This window comes from Odontesthes bonariensis, chromosome 6 (assembly GCF_027942865.1).
Source record: "Odontesthes bonariensis isolate fOdoBon6 chromosome 6, fOdoBon6.hap1, whole genome shotgun sequence".
NCBI classification, from domain to species: Eukaryota; Metazoa; Chordata; class Actinopteri; order Atheriniformes; family Atherinopsidae; genus Odontesthes; species Odontesthes bonariensis.
The window spans coordinates 28287434-28314994 of NC_134511.1; the positions used below are offsets into that span (position 1 = coordinate 28287434).

Consider the following 27561-nt stretch of genomic DNA (forward strand, 5'->3'; position numbering starts at 1 on the left):
AGTTGAACAGTAACTCTTTTAAAACATAAAGTGAACTATTACATCATCTTCATAAATCAAAAAGAAAGTTTTCAAGACTTTTAGAACAGAGACCAGCTGCTGTAAATGAGAAGTTAGTCTATTTTTGTGCAGCAGTTTTCACCTGAATGGAAGAATTCAGCTCAACTATCCTGCAGAATAATAATCTGTGTACACTAAAAACCTGAAAAATGAAGTTTCAGACAGAATTTTACATGGTTTTACAATCAGTTTTATTGAAAATGACTTAGACTGGCTAAGAGTTTCTCAGCTCACAGTTTGAAGCATTCAAATATCGACCTTAAAAGGCCACAAAAGATGATTTTTATTGCTGCTGTTAGAATTGCAAGTTCAGAAAACATCAAAACAGTTTAAAAACAAGATGAAATGCGATGCTCAACAGATGTTAACTCCTTTCTTTCACGGATGTTTCACCTGGTAAAAAAAAAATTCTATCAAAAATAAACTCAGATTCCCTTTCTTTGTACAAAAACAAGTGAAACCTTGGCGATGGTGTTTGAAAGCTGCAGAAACATCCGTATTAATATGAATGTTAAAGCTACTGTAAACTGTAAGTCATGTCTTCAGACATGGACGGATCACCAGACAGCGGGGCCCTGGGCACCAACATGAAAAAGCCCCCACACCCCAACCCAACTTCTCTTGCTGGGAATCTGTTTCTCAAAGTACTTCTTTGTAATTGTGTCTGCTGGGGCCAGGGGCCCCTGAGCCTGTTCAGTGTTCCTCGAAGCTTTGACCCAGAGACTTTATTTGAGCAGCATTGAGAAAATTAGAGGAACGGCAGCTTATTGAACATTGGCACCAAACTGTGAATCAGGTGCTGGTTGTTTGGCTCAATTTATCCTATAAAGCAGAAAACTGTGCGAACGTATGAAGCCACCGATCATTTCTTTATATGCTGCCATGAAAAAAGGAAATAGGGGCAGTGGTTTAATAAAATGTGACCAAACATGAACATAAACCCAGAATCTGAGGCAGAACCAGAGTTAGTTCAGTTCTGAGCAGCTTTAAAGTGAATATCTGCAGATGTTTCCATGGTAACAGCTGCAGAGATTCACTGAAACATGTTCCAATATGAACATAAACCCAGAATCTGAGGCAGAACCAGAGTTAGTTCAGTTCTGAGCAGCTTTAAAGTGAATATCTGCAGATGTTTCCATGGTAACAGCTGCAGAGATTCACTGAAACATGTTCCAACATGAACATAAACCCAGAATCTGAGGCAGAACCAGAGTTTGTTCAGTTCTGAGCAGCTTTAAAGTGAATATCTGCACATGTTTCCATGGTAACAGCTGCAGAGATTCACTGAAACATGTTCCAACATGAACATAAACCCAGAATCTGAGGCAGAACCAGAGTTAGTTCAGTTCTGAGCAGCTTTAAAGTGAATATCTGCTCTGAGCTCCTTTCTCCTCCATCACAGCCTGAACCCTCTCAGACCAACTTTCTGTCCTTTCTTTAAGGAGTCGTCAGGAATAGTTCTCCAGGCTTCTTGAAGGACATCCCAAAGCTCTTCTTTGTGACAGGCTGCTGGGAACAAAGTCCCTAAAGATCCAGTTTAAAATGGCTTCTTTGCTAAGTTGGACACAACACTGGTTCATCCCTTGAGTTAGGAGCCTTTTTCCTGCCTGAATGCTTCATAGCTCAGAGTTAAGTGGCTTAACAAAGAAAAAACACATTCCTCTGAAGATGCTCAGGTACAAGGACTGGACTGAAGATGAGGGAAGAAGCAAAAAATGTCCAAAGAGAAACTCTGAAAGAGCTTCAGGAAGCTGCAGAACTGCTGATCAGGACACTTTAAAGAAATGAGGACTGGGTAGGGACTCTGGGTCGGGACTCTGGGTCGGGACTCTGGTTCGGGACTCTGGATAGGGACTCTGGTTTGGGACTCTGGTTTGGGACTCTGGTTCGGGACTCTGGTTCGGGACTCTGGTTCGGGACTCTGGTTCGGGACTCTGGTTCGGGACTCTGGGTCGGTTACTATTCTGCTAAAGGTGGATCATTGTGAATCTCTTGCAGCATCTGTGTGGTTCCCCGAGCTCTAATGGTCTTCTTGGACTGGTTTGCTTCTGTATTCTTGGACTGGTTAGCTTCTGTATTCTTAGACTGGTTTGCTTCTGTGCTACCTTTTGAATTGGAAGCTGGTCGTTGGGGCTAGCTTTGGCCATCACACGACTCTGGGCTGAACGTTTACACGCTGGATAAGTGGACCGGTTTATAACATATTTCAGGCCAGCTTCATGTTAGGATGGAGAAGTTTAGCCTGTGTTTTGGGCTTTGGATAAGGCTCCTATTGATGTAGCTCATCATGAGGCTGTGAAAGGTTTGACTCTTTTGGTTTATCACCTCGACTGTTACCTCCAAAATGTTTTAGAAACTCTTTGTTTTTGTTGCAATTTGTTCTTTGTTTCCTTGTTTTTTAAAAAAAAAAGTCAATAAACCCCTAAAAAATAGGTCTTGGTTGTGGAGAGTTCAAGCTAAAGTGGAACGTTTGCACAGTGCTGCCTATAATCTGACTCCAGCCAGCTGGTATCCTCCTTTGGTCTCCGGCTGGGGCTCCTGGCATCGGCCCATCCTGCGCAGGACGATGGCCGTCAGCAGGAAGCAGAGCAGGCTGCCGCACACGAAGACCACCTGCAGACCCAGAAACCTGAACACGCAGAGAGGCTGGTTATCGACTCTGTGACGAACCACAACAATTTTCCACACAAAGGTTAAACAGAACTGCTGCTGAGAGTGTTTTTAGCGCCTGAGCGTACCGAGCAGGGTCAAACAGCTGCTGTCCTTCAAGATGTAAAATAATTTAATCGACCAGATAAAAAGACGCTCTGCGGAATTTAGTCTGACTCCTACAAGAGGACAAAATCATTCATCTGAGCACTGGAAAAAATCTAAATCTTACCAAGTATATTTTTCTCACTGAGTATCTCATTACACTTGATATAAGACCCAACTGCCTAACAAGTACAATTTCAGCCAGATATAGGGACTTGTTTTAATACAATACATCTTGAATATCTTGTTAAGTGAAAAAGTCTTGAAAACAAATTGTTTTGAGTCATATTTCACATGAAACAAGCTTTTTTTTTCATTTGAAGAGGCTTTTAAAGGTAGGGTAGGAGATCCTGGATTTTGAGTCCAGCGAAGCTGCATTTTGAAAATACACAGGTAAAAAGTCCCAACCCTTTTCTTCACTTTCCCCCCGAAGGCACGCCTCTAGAGTACATGAACGCGCACAAGCACGAAGGTGCACGAGCGCTGTTCTGACAACAAGCATCGATCGTTGTCGTATTTAGTATTTAGTTTATGCTAACTATACGTTTAATAATGCTAGGTGCTAGCCAAGCTGGCTCTAGTTTAGCTTCCTGCCAAGCTTCGTTCACGGAGCAGGGTACGCGCACAGGGGGAAGGAGGGGGAAGGAGGGGGAGGGGGAGGGAGGAGCAGATTGCAGTTTGATAGACGGCATCAGAATCCAATCATTGTGAACGGTCCGTTCACAATGATTGGATACTGTTTTTCCTAGATTGTACGTTCTAAAGGCCACTAAAACTTTTCATATTTGTGTCAAAACTTTTAATTAATTGGTTGCAATGAGGGTGTGAAGAGTATTTCAAGCAATATGTAAAAAAATGTTCCAGAAAAAGATCCCCTACCCCGCCTTTAAGCTAATTTCAAGATCACTTTTAACTCAAAAGTCCTAAATATCACATTTTATTTCAAGAAATCTTGACAAGCCGATTTTCACTAGTTCCATTGGAAGATTTTTTTTTGCTTATTTCAAGCAAAAACGTCTTATATCTGTGTTTTTTTTACTTATTTTTGGAGGGGCATTTTTTCCAGTGAGTTCAAGGAGCAGATGAGTTAATCAATCAATCAATCAAACAAACTTTATTTATATAGCCCTTTACAATCACCAACTGGTACTCAAAGTGCTTTACAACAGGATAAAAACAACAATACATAAAACAAACCCATAAAACACGATTCAGAAATGGTAAAAGTGCTAAAAGTGCTGCAGGGCATTAAAAGCCTTCCACAAGTGCAATAAAATGAATTGCATAAAATTTGTATGAAATTAAGATAATTAAAAAAGAGCGGACAGAAAGGATGCATAGTGGCCCTAATCAGAGTTCGAACGCCAGTCTAAAAAGGTAGGTGTTAACCCTCCTGTTGTCTTGCGGGTCAAAAGTGACCCCCGACCATGTTTAGCTGTAGAAAAAAATACCATAAGCTATTTTTTATGACTTTTCCTAAAGGGACCCCATCATTAGAAAAAGTCATTCTTTATTTTTGTTTATGTTTCCATGTGGGCTGTACACCACTAGGGTACAAAGATTGTCTTATGGGTCATTTTTGACCCGTGAATTATAAAAACATTTGAACACCAGAAAAAAGTTCACAGTTTATTTCCCTTTCAATATAATTAATTCAGAAGTAATTACTTCACATTTATATAATAGCAATAATAAACCTTTATTATGTAAAAGAAAACTGAGAAAACAAGAAAACTGTTGGTCCAACTGACAGTTGGTTTGTGGTAATAAACAAAAAAAAAGTGTAATCCTGAAAACTGGTGATTGTCTTTTTGTATTGTGTAACAAAAAATACATGATAAAAAATGTATTGAATTGAGTTGAATAGATAAATAACAGGTGGTTTCTTCAATTAAGTTGCTTTATTTTGGCCATTTTTGACCCATAGGACAAGGGGAGTAAACAGAATGTTAAGACCGCACAAGGGTTAAGCTTCGATTTAAAAAGGCCGAGATCAGTGATGGTGCGGATATCAGGGGGTAGTTTGTTCCACAGTCTAGGAGCAGCAATGGCAAAGGAACGATCACCCCACTGTTTAGATCTCCACCTTGGGACCTCTAAAAGAAGCTGACCCGAAGAGCGCAGGGTTCTACCGCAGTTGCGAAAATTTAAAATGTCCGACAGATAAGAAGGTGCCAAGCCATTAGTGGCGTTAAAAACAAACAACAGGAGTTTAAAATCAATTCTGAATCGGACCGGAAGCCAATGGAGAGACGATAGCACAGGAGTAATGTGTTCGCGCCAAGAAGTGTTTGTTAAAAATCGAGCAGCAAGATGTGGTCCTCCAGATAAAAATAATTTCCTACATTTAAATGGTACGGAAGCCCAGAGCGGACGTGGTACAGCTAAACTTTTTTTGGATGGTTTTCGAGATCACGAGACCATCTTTCCTTGAATGCTCATGATCAGTTTCTCAGTGTTCTTAAAGCCTTTCCAAGAACGGACTCAAGCTGAAAATGTCAGATTTTGGAGAATAGATCAACGCATCAGATTTTTACTTCTGTTGAGGTCTAACAGGCTGAAACTGCAGTTTGTTTGTCTTGTAGAGATAACTTTCATATCAGCCCACGTCCTTTAAGGAGACGGCCGGCTCGACTGCAGCTCAGCAGGCGTTTACACCTCAGTGATCCTGCTGATACAGTCGACTTCATCAGAGACCAGCTAAGGGGACCAGGCCGTCTCCATGGTTACCCAATGATGCACCAGAGGTGCCGTTATCGTTTTCTGGAGATAACGAGATATTTAACTCGTTATCTCCAGAAAACGAAATGCTCGTCACACCAGTGGGATTTTCACAAACGCTCCATGTTCGATTCATAGGCTACTTTATTCAGTTTTCTATGAAACAGGGGGTAAAAATGGGTAAAAATCTTTGCCAGAAATACATATAAACACATATAAACAGGGGCGGACTGGGGAGAAAAAGTGGCCTTGAAAACCATCGGTAAATTAACTCGTTATCTCTAGAAAACCATCAGAAAAAAGTTTATACGTACCACGTCCGCTCTGGGCTTCCGTAAAATGGGACACAGAAACAGATAATATCTGTTTTTCTACACTGAAGAGCATATATTTTGGTGTCTGAAGTGACTAAAGTAAAAAACACATTCCTGTCACTTTGTTGGGGGTCTGAAATCTGTCATTCAGTGTTCATTGTATGCAATAACAACCGTTTCAGTCAAAGGACATGTGACCTGTAGTGGTCATGAGAGCAACTACATGTGAAGTGGCGTCCATTAGCTTGAGGGAAGTGTTGTACAAAGAATATATTTCATTATTAGGGCTGGGCGAGTCAACTCGTTATTATCGCGTTAACTTGTTAATTATTTAACACCAATAAATATTTTATCATGCATTAACGCAGGTTTTATTATTGTAAAAGTCTGTTGCTCACTGTTGCTGTCTGCTGTGGAACCAGAAAAGAAAGTAATCGGCGGATCCACCAAACATGGAGAAGGGTACGGAACTTTTACTCGGCCATTTTCATTTTAAAGTTCTTCCAGACGGCGGAGTCGACAGAACCAAAGTCATCTGTAAACACTGCCAAGTTGAATTGTCTTCTCACCGTAGTAGTTCCAGTCTAAAATATCACTTAAAGGCAAAACACACAACTAATACCTGCAAGTCATTCAAGGAAACAGACAGTGCCAGGCTTCTTCATGAAAACTACAGAAAGATGCTGATGTTAAAAGTGTGTTTGCACAACAAATGTTATGGCACTTTCATTCATATGGCAGCACTACTTTTGGATTCATTTTTGGATTCTGCGTACAAATGAGATTAATCGTGATTAATCAGGGATATCATGTAATTAATTAGATTAAACATTTGAATCGCTGCCCAGCCCTAGTATTCTTTATTTATTGACTCATTGTGACGTTATTTTCTGAGCCCTGACCAAATAACGGTATTACCTGAAGCCCAACAGGAGGTGACAGTTAGCGGTTACCTTTTTCTGAAGTGATCCAAGTTGTAGTAGAGGCAGGAGGTCTGTTTGCCACACTTTTTGCCCCATAGGATGCAGGTGGTGTCGATGACGCTGCCATAGAGCACCGGGCCGGGCATGAATGCTGCACAGAGACAGGAAGTCAGGGTTACCCACTCAAGGAAACTTTGTTCTACAGGTGGCGCCAGAGAGGAGGTCAGCGGGGACTTAAATCAGCAGCTTCTCACCAAGTGGGAACTCCAACCGAGAGTTGGAGTTGGAGACTGATAACGTCCCACAGGAAACCATTACTTCAGCTCACTGCTGCTACCAGCTGCTGGATCAGGGGTTCACTTAGTTTCTCACTGCTGCTACCAGCTGCCGGATCAGGGGTTCACTTGGTTTTGTCTCAGATTTTGTTCCATAAATAATGATTGAGGGTGATGTGTCATGTTATCTGAGGTTTGAGTTGACTGATGAGTCCTAGGTGAGATGACTCACCTAGAACTCTAACCACTGACCTCCTGTGCTTCGCTCAAAGATCCTGAAGGAGACAGAAGACTCACCGAGGACTCTGAACAGCATGTACTGAACTCCGACAGCAAAAGATTTGTCCTCTGTGGGCACCGTCCTGCAGCAGAGACACACAGCAGCAAATAACTTCTCATGTTTTAAGACAATTGCTTTGGTCCAAATATTCAATATATTATAATATATAAATATTATAATATATTATTCAAACATATTCATCGTGAGATGAAGAAGAAGAAGCAGCAAACTGGTCTGATTAAAGCCTCTCTATATATACGTCTGTTGTTGTGTCTTTTTTTTCCAATTAAAGTGTCAAATCGTAACTGTTTCATATGTAAATAAATGTAAATGTATTTTATTTATACAGCCCTTTACAGACAATCCTTACAATGTACCAAAGTGCTTTACAACAGGTAATAAATAAAGAGAAGAATAAGTAAAAACAAATAAAAACAATAAAAGAATAAGTAAAAAATAAATAAATAAAAAATAAAAGAACAGTGAAAGCAGTAAAATACAACAAAATCAAATAAGATGGAGTCCTGACTGGTTGGTTGTTGGACTTTAGGACCACAACAACTTTTTTTTTTGATCTTCCAGACCTCCTGCTGCCTCTAACCTCCTCTGTGGGACATCCTGGTCCCTGTAATCCAGCTGAATTCTCTGCTCAGACGCTGTCTTTAAGCTGCTTTAATGCTGATTCTGTGGTTCTAAAATCAGGATTTTATTAGAGCAGAGCGACAGTCCGGGAATGCTTTCAGTGAGCTGATTCGTAGTCTAAATGGGCTGATTTTCAGTCCCAGTTTCTGACTAAAGTAACAGAAAAACATGTGAATGAGAGCAGCTTTATGGGGAATTCAGCTGGATTAATAAACACTTTAGTGTTTTTATTGAAAGATGCAGAAAGATGGAAGTTTGGAGCCTGAACAGAGCAGCTGGGACCATCTGAGTGTTTCCATGCAGGAGGGATGTCTCATCTGGCTGTTTTAATCCAGTTTGAGAAGCTTTATTTGATGTGATTTTGGTGAAAACGAACATGTTTAAATGCTGGAGCTCCTCTGCAAAGATAAAAGGCTGTCAGATTCACATGGATAAGAAAACTGCATCTTCTCTAGTGCAGTAATAGTGAGAATGCCTTAAAGTAATGCTTTAAGGCATTCTCACTATTGTTTTTCTGTTTCTCTTTATTATTATCCTATTTTCCGTACGTTTTTTGCCGTTTAACTACTTCCGCATACTTTAAGCAAATTAAACCATTTTTGCACAAAAGGTTCAGCTCTTTCTGGAGATGGGGGCTATTATTTTTGGTGTTTCTGACTTTTATCATTTTGAAATTATTAAGGTTTTTCTGCAAGTTTTCCTCCCTTTAAAAGTAATGGTAAATCCTTTTAAATCATTAAAAAAGCTTCCTCCTCTTTCAAACTTAACTACTTCAGCATACTTTCAGCTAGAGACACCATTCAAACTTTAAAATGTTCACAAGACATTCAGCTATTACCAATTGTTTCAGCTTTTTAAAATATTCAGCTAATTTTGAAATATGACAGTTAAAAAAATATGAACATTTTGCTTCTGGTCATCTTTTAGATTTTTCTGATATTCAAACAAATTCCTTTAACTTTCTTACAGTTTAACTGACAGAAACAAATTATACCTTAAAATGTAGGAAAAATTGTCCTCTTTCAGTCAATGTAACTACTTAAGAGCTCACATTGACAGAATTCCAGCTATGAGCCTTTAAGATAGAACAATCTCTCAAATTCTGAAGAAATCTCTCACTAACTCCAATGTTAAGTTTGGTAGTACTCAAAACACAGCTTCAAGTGTGTTCAACCTGCTGCCATTTAAAAGTCTTTCCCTCCACTGATATAAAAACTACATTGCCGCGTTCTTCTAAGCCTTCTGCTTCTGACAGTCTTCAAATTATTTTCCTGGCTCTTCAACTTTTCTCACAGGAGGTTGTAGTATCCCATTTTCTGCTCCTTCTCCTGCAGTTCTGCTGGGTGTGTGCTCGTTAAGCCGCACCTGTTTACCTATCACTGTGAGGACATCTCTCTTATATTACACTGCGGCCATTTTAACTATTATTCACGTGACTTTTGCTAAATTTTCACTATTTTCAGCTTTTTTAGCATGGTCATTCAGCTCATAAGCATTCGCAGGAACAGCTCTTTCTAGTTACCAGTTATATCACTGTTGTGCTTTGTTTCAAATACTGGTTTAGTTGGGTTTATGTGTAATTTTTCTAGATTAGACAGAGAATTTCTCAGGTTGTGATTGTTCTTCCTGGAACTGACCAATCAGAGCCAGTCAGAGACCAGTCAGGTGACCTGCAGACCTCCTGAACTTTGACTTTCTCTGCGATCCAACACCTGAAGCGTTTAATTTTCTTACCTGAGTATCATCATGTATGACGGCGTCTGGGAGAAGGCGGCGATGAAGCTGGTGAGACCCAGCAGCACCATGAAGGGCTTCAGGAGGTGGGAACACCCGCTGCCGCAGGTCCCGGGAAGAGCGAAGCCGCCGGGGCCGCCGACGCACCGACACTCGGTGTAGTTCTACAGAAACAGACAGTATCAGGACGAGGCTGTAACCGTGGCGATAACCTTTATGTGTTCAACATGGATTAGATGTGTGATGAAAATAAGAAGCAAATAAATGTGTTTATGAACCCTGAAACTGAGCTTCTTTCAAAGGAAAAACACTTTCAGATGTGGCAAAATGTACTAAATAAGCAGCAAAAGATGTTATCAGAGTTAATCTGGTGTTAATCCAGAGTTAATCCAGAGTTAATCCGGTGTTAATACAGAGTTAATACAGAGTTAATCCGGTGTTAATACAGAGTTAATACAGAGTTAGTCTAGTGTTAATCCAGAGTTAATCTAGTCTTAATACAGAGTTAATCCAGAGTTAATCCGGTGTTAATCCAGAGTTAATCTAGTGTTAATACAGAGTTAATCCAGAGTTAATCTAGTGTTACTACAGAGTTAATCCAGAGTTAATCTAGTGTTAATCCAGAGTTAATCTAGTCTTAATACAGAGTTAATCCAGAGTTAATCTAGTGTTAATCCAGAGTTAATCTAGTCTTAATTCAGAGTTAATCCAGAGTTAATCTAGTGTTAATACAGAGTTAATCCAGAGTTAATCTACTGTTAAAACAGAGTTAGTCCAGAGTTAGTCTAGTGTTAATACAGAGTTAATCCAGAGTTAATCCATAGTTAATCTAGTGTTGATCCAGAATTAATCCAGAGTTAATTTAGTGTTATAATCCAGAGTTAATCTAGTGTTAATCCAGAGTTAACCCAGTGTTAATCCAGAGTTAATCTAGTGTTAATCCAGAGTTAATCCAGAGTAAATCTAGTCTTAATCCAGAGTTAATCCAGAGTTAATCTAGTGTTAATACAGAGTTAATCCAGAGTTAATCTAGTGTTAATACAGAGTTAATCTAGTGTTAATACAGTTAATCTAGTGTTAAAACAGAGTTAGTACAGAGTTAGTCTAGTGTTAATCCAGAGTTAATCCAGAGTGAATCCATAGTTAATCTATTGTTGATCCAGAATTAATCCAGAGTTAATCTAGTGTTATAATCCAAGGGTGCATTTAAGGGTGCACTACTGTCATGCTATGGAGGACATCCTGCAGAAGGTCATGAAATCCAAAAATCTCATGTATCGAGAACATCGAATCCATGTTTTCAGAGACTTTCCACCCACTGTAGTTAAACGCAGAGCCGCCTTCTCTCCGGCCAGGAAGTTGCTGCGAGATCAACCTGGAGTTAAATTCGGCCTCCTATACCCAGCCAAGTTGAGAGTGACACATAATGGTAAAGAGACCACATTCACAGACCCTGAGGAAGCCCGTCTGTATGCTGAACGACACTTCGGACAGGGACGTACCTGAGAGGCACATTCACTTCTGAGAGAGACAGGAGGTAAATGACAACTAGACCAGAGGTATTGTTACAAGTCACCTATGGACGGTTACATAACAACAACATACTTAGCCACAACCATGGTAACAATACTACTTCAACAAAAGGTCACTGATTTGGAGAGTCCGAGGAACATACTGTTTTATTAATATTATAATCATTATTATTATTTCTGACGGTCTGGTTTCAGCCCCCCTCCCTAACCCTATTACAATGTGAAAAATACTAATTAATCTTATTTATTTATTTTTTGCCTGCCTGTTTGCCGGAATGCATATTTCATTTGGTAATTTGAACAATTTAATTTCTCTTATGAATGCATTATTTCTTTGGACTTTATTGCACAGTCGAGACGGCATGGCTCTAAGTCACTGACGGCGGGGCGGAACCTGGAGGTTTACGAATAAGTACAAGCCTCTGAGTTTTGTGTTTCATGTTTATTTCAATAAGGTCGGCTAAGACTTGAGAGTTTACATATCCTTTCGATGCTGTTAGTGGGGGCTATTGAATCTATTTTGTAACTATATAGATTTTGTTGAAAACTTTACATCTGTAGGGCTGTTAACTACTATAGGATCAAGAGTTCAACCACAGTTGGTTGTTAGAGTTTCTTCCTTCTAAGAGGGGTTAGACATTGTTGATGTTGTTTTTGTTTTTCTGTTTTTCGATATTTTGGGTGGGAAGTGAGTGGGTATGGGGGGGAGGGTGGGTGGAGTGTCATCTAACTTATAGTTACGTGAATAAGACAGAATGGGGAGAGAGTCTAAGGATGGATGCCGATAACCAACCTACATAATGCATAACACAATGCATAAAGAGAGGAGGAGGGATGATGTAACATTCTGCTCATGGAATGTAAATGGCATTAATGAACCAGTTAAAAGAGACAAAGTGCTTGCACATCTCAAATCCTTACAGGCTGATGTAATTTTCTTGCAAGAAACCCACCTGAATAACGACTCGCATGCTAGGCCTAGGTGTAGGTGGATACAACATATTTATTACTCCAACTTTTCAGTAAAGGCCTCTAGCCTTTACTGAAACAGCTATCTTAATCCGTAGGGGGGTTCCCTTTAAGCACCTATCTACAATAGCAGACAGGGACGGGAGATATGTCATGGTTGTGGGGGAATTCCACTCTACACCTGTAACATTACTGAATATAAACGGACCAAATAATGACGATCCAGAATTTTTTAGAAAAGTTTTAAATCTGAGTCCAGATATTTCTAATTCTAATCTTATATTTGGTGGGGATCTTAACCTAGTATTGGACACTTATTTGGATAGGTCTTCTTCACGGAGGGTGGAACCTTCCAAGCCATCCAACCTTCTGAGATCCTATATTGAAAATATGAATGTTCTAGATGTGTGGCGGATTTCTAATGCTACAGGTAGAGAATATTCCTTTCACTCTAAGGTACATAATAGCTATACTAGGATAGATTTTTTCTTGGTTGATGGCAAACTTCTGCCACTTTCCTACAACGCAAAGTATCACAATATTATTATTTCTGATCACGGCCCGGTATCATTTTCACTACAGTTTGTCGAAATTGTAGCCTGGCTCTCACGCAGACCCTTCGTGCTTCGTGCATCTTCGTTACACTTCGTGAGCTCGCACTAGGGTCTGGGCTCGCCTTGTTGAGCCCGAAGTCTTCGGTTACCCCATAACCGGGCCCGCCTCTATGCCTAGATCCAATCACAATCGTGGGGCGGGGTGTTAACAGGTATGACGTAGCATCCGGCGCGACAACGAACACAGTCAAACATCTATCATTCACCGCCATTGCCGGACGATTAGCTGCTGCTAGCTCCTGCTTTGCTCGCTGCTGTTGTGTGTTTTGTTTATTTTCCACCACAGACCGAGAGACTGGTCGCGCTCCAACGCGTCACGTCCGCTTTCGATATGATTGGTCGAAGTAGTACGTGACACACACATTGAATTCTCCAATCAGGTTCGAGAGGTTTTTGAATACAACCCCCGCCTACTCACAGCAGAGAACAGCTAGGCAACCGACAAAATTCCAGATGGATGAGAAACATCCATCTGCGTGAGAACCAGGTTAGCGAAATTGTGCCTGCTTAGAGAAATTGGAGATTCAACCCTCAACTCATCACAGATACAAACTTTTGTGAATATCTAGAATCAAACATTAAGTTATTTTTTTAAACTAATGACAATGAGAATACGTCTCCTACACTGTTATGGGAAGCCTTTAAGGCTTACTTAAGAGGGCACATTATTTCTTTCCAATCCTCTCTCAAGAAACGTAACAAAGCAAAACAATTAGAACTTGAGGATGAAATCCACCAGCTAGACATGGAAAATGCTCTACACCCCTCATTAGAAAACATAAAAAAATTTCAACCCTTAAATATAAACTTAATAAGATATTATCAGATAGAATTTGCAGAGCCTTTATTTTTACAAAACAGCGATATTTTGAATTTAGTGTAAGCCTTGTAAATTACTGGCAAGACAACTACGGAAACTTGAAAACGACAGGACTATCCATAAAATTAAATCAGGTTCAGGTGATATCCTTACATCCCCTAAAGATATTAATGATAGATTTAGACAGTTTTATGAAACACTATACTCTTCTGAAGCCAACTCAGAAGAAACAATGCAGTCGTTTCTAGATAAATGTGATCTCCCATCACTGAGTCAAAACGGACCGTGATACCTTAGAGTCAGACATCACATGTAAGGAACTATTAGCAACCATCGGTGCAATGAAAAATGGCAAAAGCCCTGGCCCGGATGGGATCAGCAATGAGATGTACAAAAGGTTTGGGGGACTGCTGGCTCCCTATCTATGTAAAATGTACACCCGATCGTACGAGGACGGTGTACTGCCCCAGACGTTGACTGAAGCCACTATCACCCTCCTCCCCAAAAAGGGGAAAGATTTAGAAGAAGTGGGTTCTTAAAGGCCAATTTCATTATTAAATTCGGATCAAAAAATTCTGGCCAAGACGTTGGCCAGAAGGCTTAATGTATTTATGTGCAAGCTGATTCACCCTGATCAAACTGGGTTTATCCCCCAAAGAAATTCCTTCCACAACTTTAGACGTCTTTTAAATATTATGCACTCCCCCAGATTTCCCGAAAAGGACCTACTTATCCTCAGTTTGGACCCTGAAAAGGCATTCGACCGGGTTGAATGGCCGTACTTATTTTCGGTCTTACAGAAGTTCAACTGTGGTGATAAATTTGTGTCCCTGACTAAACTTTTATATAATGGTCCCCGGGCTAGAATACTCACTAATAAAACTCTTTCTGACCCTTTCCTGCTGGGTAGGGGCACAAGGCAGGGCTGCCCAATTAGCCCTCTATTGTTTGCGTTAGCCATAGAGCCGCTGGCCGAACTATCTGTTCGCACCCAGACATACACGGCTACAATACAGAATATACCAAGAATAAAATATCGTTGTACGCGGACGACATTTTGTTGTATGTCACTCAGCCTAAAAACATTTTATTTGTTCGGCAGTTTCTCAGGGTATAAGATTAACTGGGGCAAAAGCGAGTTACTACCAGTACAGGTTGTAGATCAAGATTGGGTGAAACAGCTTCCTATCAGAATAGCATCAGACAGTTAAATCTATCTGGGGATAGTAATCACCCAGAAGTATAATGATCTTTACAAGGCCAATTTCCCCACCTTGTTAAATAAGCTAACAAACAATATACAATTTTGGAAAACACTCCCCATTTCTCTACTGGGCAGAGTGAATGCTATTAAGATGATTTTTCTCCTTCAGCTACTTTATCTTTTTCAAAACTTGCCCATATACCTTGCCAAATCTTTTTTCAGTAATCTGGACTCGATCATTCTCCCTTTTGTTTGGAATTACAAGTCCCATAGAATAAAAAAGGATCATCTCTGTAAACATAAAACCAATGGGGGACTGGCACTGCCTAATTTAATTTTATATTACTGGGCCACTGGGATACGCTCTATGGTACACTGGTTAGATGACAACCCATCACCTCACCATGGGCTAGAGATGGAGCGGGAGGATTGCTTACTCCATTAGAGCAGTTATACTATCACCCGTGCCAGTCAATAGAAATTACTTTAAACATAATCCTGTAATTTACGCTTTAGCTAGGATATGGAAACAACTAAGGAAACATTTCAAACTCAAGGCAGTATCATTTCTGCTACCTATAGCAGCAAACCCCTCTTTCACTCCCGCTGCTCTGGGTGGGGCCTTTACCACCTGGAAGCAATTAGGGATCTGCATTGTTGGTAACCTATACATAGAAGGGACCTTTGCTTCAATTCAGCAGCTCCAAAGAAGATATAACTTACCACAGAATCAATTTTTTGGATACCTCCAGATTAGGGATTATGTTAGAACACATATTCCTAATTTTGAAAGGGCAAATCCTGACAAGATAGAGAGTTTATTTAACCTATTTCCCAACCCACGTTACATAATCTCGCAACTTTATGAAACATTACAAAACATGAGCCTTCCCAAAATGGACAGGATAAAAGAAGAGTGGGAAAGAGAGACTGGAGCCCTGATACCCCCCAATGTTTGGGAGGGAAGTTTGGAGCACATCCATGAATGTTCAATTAACGCACGACACTGTTTAATTCAATTTAAAATACTGCACAGACTACATTACTCCAAAACAAAGTTGCATAAAATATTTCCTGAAGTCTCACCTTTGTGTGAGAAATGCGAGTCTGAGGAGGCTACCCTATCACATAGTTATGCTCTCTGCCCCAAACTTCAAAATTATTGGCATGAAATATTTAATTTTTTTTCACTGATTTTGGGGGTTCAATTAGACCAGGATCCTATCTTAATAATTCAGGGAACTTCTGACAAGTTAAGGAAGCTAAATGCTGCACACCAACGTCTTCTGGCTTATGGCATTATAACAGCAAAAAAACTGATCTTACTTAACTGGAAGGGGAAAGAGGTACCCTCCTTCAGACATTGGTTGACTGACGTGACAGACACCTTGCACTTGGAGAGAATTAGATTTATTCTGAAGGACAAACTGATGGACTTTGATAGGATCTGGCAACCCTTGGTCTCCCATCTTGACATGGAATCCGATTAGACTTGGTTGGATGCACTCCTGGGATTTGGGTTGGGGTGGGAGGGTACCGTGTGTTTTATTTATTTATTTATTTATTTATTTATATATATATATTTGTTTGTTTCCCTTTCTAAGTTAACTTTGTTGTTGCTGGTCTCTGTTTGTTTATTTTAGTTTTTGTCATTGTCGTTATATTGTCAAAAAACAAAGGGAACATAATTGTTGTTTATAAATTTCTCTGTGAAATGATGTGTTTCCCAATAAACATATTTGAAAAAGGAAAGGAACTGGTGAAAAGTAAAAGAGATTTCCCACTCAGAGCTTCTTTGTCCTGTTCCAGTCCGATCAGTCACACTTATCTCAGTGTGATGACCCAATATTGGCATAAAGATCTGACCAACACCTGGGGGGTATTCCTAGAAAGTAGCTAAAGAAAGCCAGGCTATAGCCGGTAAGCGTCGCTTGAACTAGCGCCATCTCCCATTTAAGCCTTAAGTCGTTCCTCAAAGATATTTTAGCTGCATCTCGGTGAGGCTAATCCAAGCGAGGTTTACATAGCCTAGCTTAGTGCGAGTGCACGAGGAAGGTAAGAAGCCCTGACGAGTGGATGGTGGAAAAACGGAGATCTCTGTGAAAAGGAGAGCGAGACAAGAGCTGTTATTTTTTCGTCAGCTGAACAAATAATGCTTATGGAGCTGTATGAGGATTTTAAAAGTGTCATCACCAGAAATGGTAATACAGGAGCTGCGATCAATAAAGCGAAGAAACGGCATGGCCAGGCTAACTGCTGACAGACTAAATGCGTAAGTTATGAAAGTTTCATACCATTGACATTCATTTTACTGTCCTCATGTATTTATACTCTCCTCTTTGTGTTATAATTTGTTTACATAAAGCATGCTGAATTGTCTCTGTATGAGATGTACAGCACAAATATACTGGCCCTGCTCACTTTATCAATAACCCAATAATCGACACGCATCATCATACTTTGTGACTATATTATCCTGTGTGTGACCCACATATTATTTTTCACTGTTACAACTCAACAGGAGCAATCTTAACAGCCAAAAGCGTACCTGGCAGCAAGTGAAGGTAAAGTACAGGAAAATATTTCAGAGTGGTAAGTAGCCTTTGAAGAAATGTGTTTGTCCAATAAATAGAGCGCTAAACTAGATACAAGAAACTGAGAATAAAAAAGATCAAGCTAGAGATTATGAAACTGGAGAGGGATGTTAGTATAAATTCAGATAAAGGAGAATTTTGTGTTGTGAACTGTATTTAATTCTGTTTTCTCTCCACAGCTTGAGAAACATGTAATAATAATTAAACAATTCAACACAACTTGAACTTGTCATTATTGTACGGTTCATGCAACGTGTTAGAAATGTGTTTATACATTTATATTCACAGTGGGGTGCCATGACCTAAACGTGTGGAAAGTTATAAATCATCTCTATCCATTTAGCCTTCTTACACTTGCTCTCACTTAAACTGCTACTGTGTCAATGCTAAATTATGAAAAGAAGTTCTAACTCAAAGGTCCCAACAATAAGGATCAAAGGAAATATGTGTCCCTGTACAGGTCCCTCACTGTGTCAGGAGAAACTGAGTCCTTTCAGGCACTAGAACTCAACGAAGAAAAGACTTGAGCCTAAAAAGTTGTCCACAAGACAAAATGTATAAAATATGAAGTATACTATTAATTTAAGATGGCTCTGTCAGAAGTCAGCCATGGTGCCTGAGAACTTTAAGCAATGAACCTGTATTTAATTTGGCCAAAGGTCATTTCTATCCATGCCCTTGTTGTAGCATGTGCATGTGCATGTGCATGTGCATGTGCATGTGCATGTGCATGTGCATGTGCATGTGCATGTGCATGCCCTGGTTCCTGGATCAGGATATGGCGTGAGGAGGTACGGCCAGCATACATAGCCTCTGTCCCCAAGCAGGACACCATTGAACTCTCCTGCAGAATAAGAGAAATGTTGGATGGATATATATGTGTTAAGACTTTAGGCAATTTGATGCAATATGTGCCTTATATGGCTATCTATAATAAAGTATGACGAGCACTTTAAATTCCTTGAGATGACCTCTACACCTGACCTCTCATTAGATTACCAAAATTCTGCCTATGCTACACCTTACTTCAAAAGTACACTCCTTCAGGTCAGTAAAATTCTCACGCCTTGTGCAAACCTCTGTGCCAGTGAGGTTGCTCGGAAGATCCAAGAATCATGAACTGATCCCGGCCATTTAGCCTCAATGTTGGAAATGAAATGACCTCCATCACAGATCATCTGTAAGCACGGAGGATAGGAGTCAATGATGAGGTTTCACAGGGCATAAATGTAACATTGCTCAGCGTTACTCAAAGGGGTTGATGTGGTATTTTTCAAAATGAGAAATCAAGTTCAGAGTCTATGGACAATTATCCCCAAGTGTACCTGTACATTTAGGATATGGAAAAATGTTCGGTTTACATAGTCGGCCTCCACGGGTCCAGCAGGGGCCTGGACAATGTGACAATGTTTAAATCCAGACTGAAAACAGTTCTATTTAGATGTGCATATGACACCTGAAAGTATTTTATCTGCACTCTTCACTTTTAATTAATTAATGATTTTTTTGTTTTTTGGAATGATTTTATTGCCTTCTTGTGGTTTTATGTAGCTGTAAAGCACTTTGAATTGCCTTGTGTACGAATTGTGCTCTACACATTGCCTTGCCTTGGATGCGTACATGGGTACAGTGTAGTGCACCGATAACATTAGGGAAGCCTGAGGGAGATGATGAACTTCATGCAAATACTTCAGCCAGTAGGTTGTTTTACATTATCGGCTACTGTAAATGTGGAGCAGCAGCCTGAAAGGACAGAGGTCCTATTTTTAATATGGTAAGATGTTTTAATTCCTGCGTTTTAACTAATATCTAGTTTGTACAGTCCTTGACTGTACAAATAATTTGTATCATTAACATTATTACCTGTCCCCCATTTTTTTGAGTCTGGTCCTACGTGGGTGTAGATCGGATGTTTGTTAGGTATTGATTAGTTTTAATGAATACCATGTTCTCTCTCATTTAATTTTATGTTCAATACGTGTGTATAGTTGCGTTTCTTTAGTTGCACTGGCACCGACTGATTGATTTTTAGAGACAGTGAAAGTGGTGCTATGATAACCACAGTTTTTGTTTCGTTTTTTAGACAAGACATGAGTTGCGAGAGCGCAGAATTCTAGGTGAACATTTCTTTCCGCAGTCTGTTTCAGCCGGTCGGACATTTTTTGAGTTGCAGCTAAGCTAAGCTTCAACTTTAGCCTGCCCAGGACCAGGCTAGTTCAGCAGCATAAATTACCATGGTTGCTCAGCGGGCACTCAAATAAGCCACCTTTATGGAATGGAACTCTCGCTAAATTTAGCCAGAAGTAGCGAAATAAGCCAGGCTTTCCGCTAAGCCAGCTTCTAGGAATACCCCCCTGGTTTGGTTTGAACTTTCATTCCCACAGTTCAGCTTGTAGGAGTAAAGATGATGAGAAGGAAATAAACTGAAAGGACAGCTTCAGTTCTCTGGAATCAGGACAACCCAGATTCTCTTGGAACTGCTCAGCTGTTAGTTCAGGGCTCTCAAGTTTTCAAGTTTGCTTGGAGTGAGATTCGGGCGGGGCAGGGGCCGGGCCATGTGCGTGGGGGGGTTTCTTTCGGGGTTTTTTTTGGGGGGGGGTCCCTTGCAGTATCCCATCGCCATAAACTAGCTACTTAAAGAACAAAGAAATTGTTTTATTTATACCAAAATCACAAATCTTCACTTTTACACTAAATTCTGCTATATTTTAAAATAAATTGTTTTAGGTATGCAAAGTCTTAACAAACAAAAAAACAGACAGATTAAATTAAGAAAAACAAACATAACCCCAAATGGGCCCCTTGAGCAGTCCCTCTCTGTGTGTGTTTGTTTATGAGTGTTGTTGTAAGTGTTTGTGGCAGATTTTGATGCTTGATGACTGATATTGGGGGCTCCCATTTAAAGCACTGTGGCTCAATGTCAGCCATTTTCACAGTCATGATGGATGACAGAGTTCCATTCAGAGCCAACATGTTCCTGGTCTTGGTTTTATTGAGCCCCACCATGGAAAAAACCCTCTCTGCATCAGCATTTCAGTGCGGCAGAACTAATACCAGTTTGGCAATTGTAGATAGCTTTATTGGGAATCTGTTCATACCAGTCACATTTGAAAAAAATTAACCACGGAAGCCTAATTACACTCCTACATATTTTTCATTAAGTTGCTCATGTCAAAGGGTGTGTGCTGAATATTTAGGTCTACTACTCCAACGAACACTTTAATCGGCAGGTATTGGTCTTTTACAAGGAGTAGGAAAACTATAGTAACTAATAAAAGATTGAAATAAATGAAGATATGACCTGCTGATGATCCTGACGGTTCTCTTCCACCTCCAGCTCGTCTACAACTTCTGCACGCATTCAGAGCATATGTCCGCTGTGCATTCATGGGACGCGTGCTTGCAGCTGAAAGCTATTTCACACCCGGCAACAAGAAATTCTGTTTTCTGATTGGCTGAGAAATTCTATTTTGTGATTTGCCGATGGGTTGCTAGATCAACACAGCTGTACCAGAGCTATAGTTCTGAGCAGTAGGAGCGCACATTAACCTGCCATTGACTCGTTTATAGTATCGGCCATTAGAATTTCTGTGCGACGAAGTTGATCATTTCTCAGTGTGAGAAATGGCATGTGTGGCGTGTGAGCGTGTGAACTTGTTGAAATGCGTGTGTCTCACGCTCATTGCGTGAGACTTGAGAGCCCTGGGCGTGCTGCCGCTCCCCGCCTCGTACAGGTGTAGCTACTGGCTCGGTGCCATCATTTGTTTGTCGGCTGCCCTGTCAGCTGCCGGGGTTCCGAGCCTCTCTCCTTCTGGCTCAGGTAGGCCACCCTCGTGACGCTAACCACCTGTTAGGTGTTTGACTGTTGACTCGGTTCTAAACGGGGTTTTATTTTTGTAGCTGGGGTTTATGAATTTCCCTCTGCTCGTCGGCCTGTATTGTCTCCCTCCTCTCCTCCTGCTGCTTTGGGAACGTGAGTATAACATTTCAACTTTCCATCACGCCGTTAGAACTAGTACAATGGCCCAGTTACATCACATTATGCTCTGTATTTGTAGGCGCCTGGGTGTAGCTGCTGATTCCAAGTTCTCTCGGGATTGTTGCTGTTTTGTCCCACCCGGGCAATTGCTTCGACTTCACGTGACGCGGTGCCGGTCACCCGTTATCACTCTGAGGCTGTTGCGGCCCATTGTGGGGCTAGTTCTAGCCTCAACCTGCGCTAGTGGTGTTCGACTGTGGCCGAGTTCAATGTGTGTGTATGAATGCTAACTATTAGTCTGTGCAAGTGAGTGTCCTGGCATATAATGGTGAGAGCATGAGTCATTTGTTTATTTTGTATATTTCTTTGTGGGATGTTCTTTCCTTGTTTTGATATTTTCTTTTGAGTATTTTAATTTGTCTTATTTTCCTTTTGTCTGTAACTTCCCTGTGGGTGTGTAGACCTCACACACCAGTGTCCCTGGCTTGCTGCTGTTGCTACTGTTCACCAGTGTGGCTTTTGCCTATAGCAACTTCGCATGGCCAGTGGTGGTTGCAAGTATTTTGTGTTGATCCCGCAATTGTCTCTTTATTGATTTTGTTTGTCTTTATTTGTTGGTCAAGTGGCAGGCCTTTTATTTCTTTCATTTACCCTTGTTCTTTTGTTAACAGGTGCAGGTAATCCCGGAGGCAGGTCCTCTTAGCTCCTGGTGGTGGGTCCGGTCACGTGGTGTGCAGTGAATTGCAGTGTTACCTTCGTGTGAGTGTTCCAGCAGTGAGTGCCATAATTCACCTTCACTTAGTGTGTGCATGAGCACGCGTGTTTGTGTGTACTTACCCAAGGCCTGTACAGGGGGCTTAGTATAACTTCCCCCCCTCCCGGGTGCACCTGCCCTGTGTCGAGGACCCTTACCTGTCTACAGATTTGTGTGTGCAGTGGTTGGGAAACATTTTAAAGTGTCTATTTTAATATTTATATGTGCATATTGTTAATAAAAAGTCATTTTGTTACGGAATCCACGTTTCCTGTTTAATGCAGTAGAACTTGTGTGGGGGTCAAATAAGGGGTTCTTGTACAGTCCCTGGGCTGTAGTTCCCAATCTTATCCCAGGGTGGCGTTGTCTGGTTCGAAGCAAGAAGAACGTTGAAAGCTAAAGTTTAAAACTTTTCCGGTCCTTACCACTCCGTTACATGAGCAACAGAGTTTTACAAAATAAAAGCCTGTGGGCAACAGACTTTTACAAAATAAAATAAATAATAAAACAGGGGTGGTCCCCTGTGTAATAAATAAATTTATTTTGAAATACGTGCTTTTATGTTGAAACAAGTAAAACAGGAAGTAGCGCCAGTTAGCTCCGTGAAGCTAACCAACAGAGTGAATGCCCCCCGTGGTGAAGCTAACCAATAGAGTAAATGCCCCCAGTGGTGAAGCTAACCAACAGAGTGAATGCCCCCTGTGGTGAAGCTAACCAACAGAGTGAATGCCCCCCGTGGTGAAGCTAACCAACAGAGTAAATGCCCCCCGTGGTGAAGCTAACCAACAGAGTGAATGCCCCCTGTGGTGAAGCTAACCAACAGAGTGAATGCCCCCCGTGGTGAAGCTAACCAACAGAGTAAATGCCCCCCGTGGTGAAGCTAACCAACAGAGTGAATGCCCCCTGTGGAACAGAGTAAATTCCCCCCCGTGGTGAAGCTAACCAACAGAGTGAATGCCCCCTGTGGTGAAGCTAACCAACAGAGTGAATGCCCCCCGTGGTGAAGCTAACCAACGCTAACCAACAGACTAAATGCCCCCCGTGGTGACGCTAACCAACAGAGTGAATGCCCCCCGTGGTGACGCTAACCAACAGAGTGAATCTTACTGTGACTTTCCTGTCGGTGCCGAAGGACACAGAGACACAGCCGGCGTGGCAGGGAGACCGGAACTCCACGCCGTCTGCGCCGCAGACCGGGTTAAACGCCTCCTGAGGACAATGACAGTCAACGCCGCACGACGTGGCATTGGCACTGAAAACACACACATATCCTGAGACGTTTAAAAGGACAGTGACAACAACCTCTGACTGTTTCATCAAAGGTTAAATATCCTGATCCAGCCCTCATTTCTTTATTCGTTTCCAAGAAAACAGGAAACAGTTGCACTGATTTATTAAAACATGGTCAAACATAAATGTGGGCTGCTTCATGATCCCACTCTGCTTCAGTAATGTTGAGGTCCGGGCTCTGGGGAGGATTCATCCCACCCAGGGAGGGTGTGTGTGTGTGTGTGCCATACTCTAATGCTGTATTCATTATAATGGATGTCTATGGGAGCCGTTTCTGTAATCTGCAATTTCAGAAAAACTGATGTTGTAGCTCATCAATGACATATCCCAGACCTAATAATCCCCAAATAAATACAGCAGTTTTTGTGTGTGTTTAACAGAAATTGGTGTTTACCTCATATACACCAGTATTTAAAGGGTTCATTTTTTGAAAATAATTGAAAACTTGGTGGTTATGATCAGAACTGAAGTGGAAGAAAAGATTTATGAAAAGAAAAGTGGAAAAATATATTAACATATGGTATTTTGGGTATCATTTTAGAAGGGGACAAAAATGTCCCTTTTCAGAAATTAAGGAGTTTTTTTTTTTTTTTTTTTTTTTAAATCAAATACTCAAAATCAAAATACTGGCACCGAAAGGCTTAAAATTTGGGCTAAAAACTTCAAATTGGCATCTAAAGGGTTAATTTTTTCGAAAATAATTGAAAACTTGGTAGTTATGATCAGAACTGAAGTTGAATAAAAGATTTATGAAAAAAAGTTGAAAAAATAGTAATATATGATGTTTTTAGGTCGTTTTAAAAGGGGACAAAAATGTCCCTTTTCAGAAATTAAGGATTTTTTTTTCTACACAATGAAAAATTGCATTGTATACGATGTGTGTTTGAAATTCGAAAAAATAGTCAAAAATGCACAACTGGACCAAAAATGATGAGTATCACTATTTCCAGTGTGAAATTAGAGGAGAAAGTACACCCCAAGGGTACAAAAAATGTCCCCTATCAGGGATTAGGCTCTAAACTCTGTAAACCTTAGCAACATTTGAAACATTTTGAAACAAAGTAGTCGTTTAGATCCCCAACGTGTTGAAAACCTGACAAAATACTGGCTATTTACAATTTTGTTCCCACGAATTCGGCGCTACTAAAGCTAGCCGCAGTGAGCAACGCACTTCCGGTTATTTTCACAAAATAAAATACCCGTTGCCTTTTATCATAGGGAAAGCCATTACGGTACAATTGGTGCTTTTGTTTTGAAAACAGGAAGTGAACCTACCCTCGTTGTAGCTAGCTTGAAACTGCCATTTTGAAAGGAAATGACGATCGGCGACGTCACGTTACGTTGCATCTTGGGTAGTTTGAGTATGAGTAGTAACCTCATGATGCATACCCAACATTTCGGAGAATCTAGTATGCATCCGGGAACTTCTCGCTTACTCAAACTCGCTTACTAACTCAAAAAGTTAGTAGGAGAAGAATGAGTAGTAGGAGAAGTATGCTGTATTATGCACTAATAGTATGGAGTATTCCTCTGAAGATGCTCAGGTACAAGGACTGAAGATGAGGGAAGAAGCAGAAAATGTCCAAAGAGAAACTCTGAGAGAGCTTGATTGATTCAGAACTCTGGCTTTTATAAATCATAGGTTCATGGGAGAGTTTACTGAAACCTTTCATTCCAAACCTCTAAAAGAACGAGAATTATCAGGGAGATGAGGCTTCTGCTTACCTGGGGGGGAAGACCCCATCCACCTTCTGGGTGGGGCAGCCAATGAACAGCAGAGGCAGGGCGGAGAACATGCAGAGCAGGATGGCCACTAAACACAACCTGCTGGCACCGTGGACCGAGAGATTAAACCTCCGCATCATAGCTCCGCCCAGAACGATCCCTAGGACCGCCAACGGGATGCCAACTCCGCCTGAAGGGTGAGGAACAGAAGATGCAGTCTCACTGGTCAGAGACACTTTAACATGATGCAGTCTCACTGCTCAGAGACACTTTAACATGATGCAGTCTCACTGGTCAGAGACACTTTAACCTGATGCAGTCTCATTGGTCAGAGATACTTTAACATGATGCAGTCTCATTGGTCAGAGATACTTTAACATGATGCAGTCTCACTGGTCAGAGATACTTTAACATGATGCAGTCTCACTGGTCAGAGATACTTTAACATGATGCAGTCTCACTGGTCAGAGATACTTTAACATGATGCAGTCTCTTAGGCGTAACTTGGACTCACACAAGCTTACAGTCCTTGTGCTACTGGATCTAAGCTTTTTTTTTTTGATACAGTAGGTCACCCGATTCTTTTAAATGTGTGATACAGATGTTTCTCACCTATCATCATGGTGGAGAAGGACACCGTCTGGTTGAACTGTCTCTCGATGAACTTGGCCATGAAGGTGGCGAGGCCGGACAGCAGCGCCGCCAGGTTCACCTGCGCCAGGACCACCAGCAGGAAGACCGGACTGCACAGCGTCCGCAGCACGATGCGAGGAAAACCTGAGGGAAAGCGACAGGTCAACTGGGGTTCTTCATCATGGTGAAACCCCCCCGACCCCCGATGACCCCTGATGAGGCCGAGGCAGAAAGCAGACTTTTTTTGGGCAGAAAGCAGACTTATTTGGGCAGAAAGCAGACTTTTTTGAGCATAAAGCAGACTTTTTTGAGCATAAAGCAGACCTTTTTGGGCAGAAAGCAGACCTTTTTGGGCAGAAAGCAGAGCGTTTTGGGCAGAAAGCAGAGCTTTTTGGGCAGAAAGCAGACTTTTTGGGCAGAAAGCAGACTTTTTTGGGCAGAAAGCAGAATTTTTTGGCAGAAAGCAGACTTCTTTGGGCAGAAAGCAGACTTTTTTGGGCAGAAAGCAGACTTTTTTGAGCATAAAGCAGACCTTTTTGGGCAGAAAGCAGACTTTTTTGGGCAGAAAGCAGACTTTTTTTGGGCAGAAAGCAGACTTTTTTGGGCAGAAAGCAGACTTTTGGGCAGAAAGCAGACTTCTTTGGGCAGAAAACAGACTTTTTTGAGCATAAAGCAGACCTTTTTGGGCAGAAAGCAGAGCGTTTTGGGCAGAAAGCAGACTTTTTTTGGGCAGAAAGCAGACTTTTTTGGGCAGAAAGCAGACTTTTTTGGGCAGAAAACAGACCTTTTTGGGCAGAAAGCAGAGCGTTTTGGGCAGAAAGCAGACTTTTTTTGGGCAGAAAGCAGACTTTTTTGGGCAGAAAGCAGACTTTTTTGGGCAGAAAACAGACCTTTTAGGGCAGAAAGCAGACCTTTTTGGGCAGAAAGCAAAATTTTTTGGGGCAGAAAGCAGACTTTTTTGGGCAGAAAGAAGACCTTTTTTGGCAGAAAGCAGACTTTTTTGGGCAGAAAGCAGACTTTTGGGCAGAAAGCAGACTTCTTTGGGCAGAAAGCAGACTTTTTTGAGCATAAAGCAGACCTTTTTGGGCAGAAAGCAGAGCGTTTTGGGCAGAAAGCAGACTTTTTTTGGGCAGAAAGCCGACTTTTTTGGGCAGAAAGCAGACTTTTTTTGGGCAGAAAGCAGACCTTTTTGGGCAGAAAGCAGACTTTTTTGGGAAAAAGCAGACCTTTTTGGGCAGAAAGCAAACTTCTTTACGCAGAAAGCAGACTTTTTTGGGCAGAAAGCAAACTTTCTTGAGCAGAAAGCAGACTTTTTTGGGCATAAAGCAGACCTTTTTGTGCATAAAGCAGACCTTTTTGGGCAGAAAGCAGACCTTTTTGGGCAGAAAGCAGAGCGTTTTTGGGCAGAAAGCAGACTTTTTTGGCAGAAAGCAGACTTTTTTTGGGCAGAAAGCAGACTTTTTTGGGCAGAAAGCAGACTTTTTTTGGGCAGAAAGCAGACTTTTTTGGGCAGAAAGCAGACTTTTTTGGGCAGAAAGCAAACTTCTTTACGCAGAAAGCAGACTTTTTTGGGCAGAAAGCAGACTTCTTTGGGCAGAAAGCAGACTTTCTTGAGCAGAAAGCAGACTTTTTTGGGCAGAAAGCAGACTTTTGAGCATAAAGCAGACCTTTTTGGGAAGAAAGCAGAGCGTTTTGAGCATAAAGCAGACTTTTTAGGCAGAAAGCAGACTTTTTTTGGGCAGAA

The 27561-nt window shown here is 41.1% G+C and overlaps 1 protein-coding gene across 1 annotated transcript in view; it reads right to left on the minus strand.

Annotated features, from left to right (window-relative positions):
- Positions 1-227: 227 nt before the first annotated feature.
- Positions 228-27561, minus strand: part of LOC142382403 (solute carrier organic anion transporter family member 2B1-like) — a 132581-nt gene continuing 105247 nt past the window's right edge. The window contains exons 9-15 of the mRNA XM_075468205.1: positions 25797-25961; positions 25185-25374; positions 23277-23421; positions 9704-9867; positions 7345-7409; positions 6803-6923; positions 228-2689 (exon numbers count right to left, since the gene is read on the minus strand). Coding sequence (XP_075324320.1) covers positions 2545-2689; positions 6803-6923; positions 7345-7409; positions 9704-9867; positions 23277-23421; positions 25185-25374; positions 25797-25961 — 995 coding nt within the window. The 3' untranslated portion in view covers positions 228-2544. The remainder of the gene's footprint in view (positions 2690-6802; positions 6924-7344; positions 7410-9703; positions 9868-23276; positions 23422-25184; positions 25375-25796; positions 25962-27561) is intronic.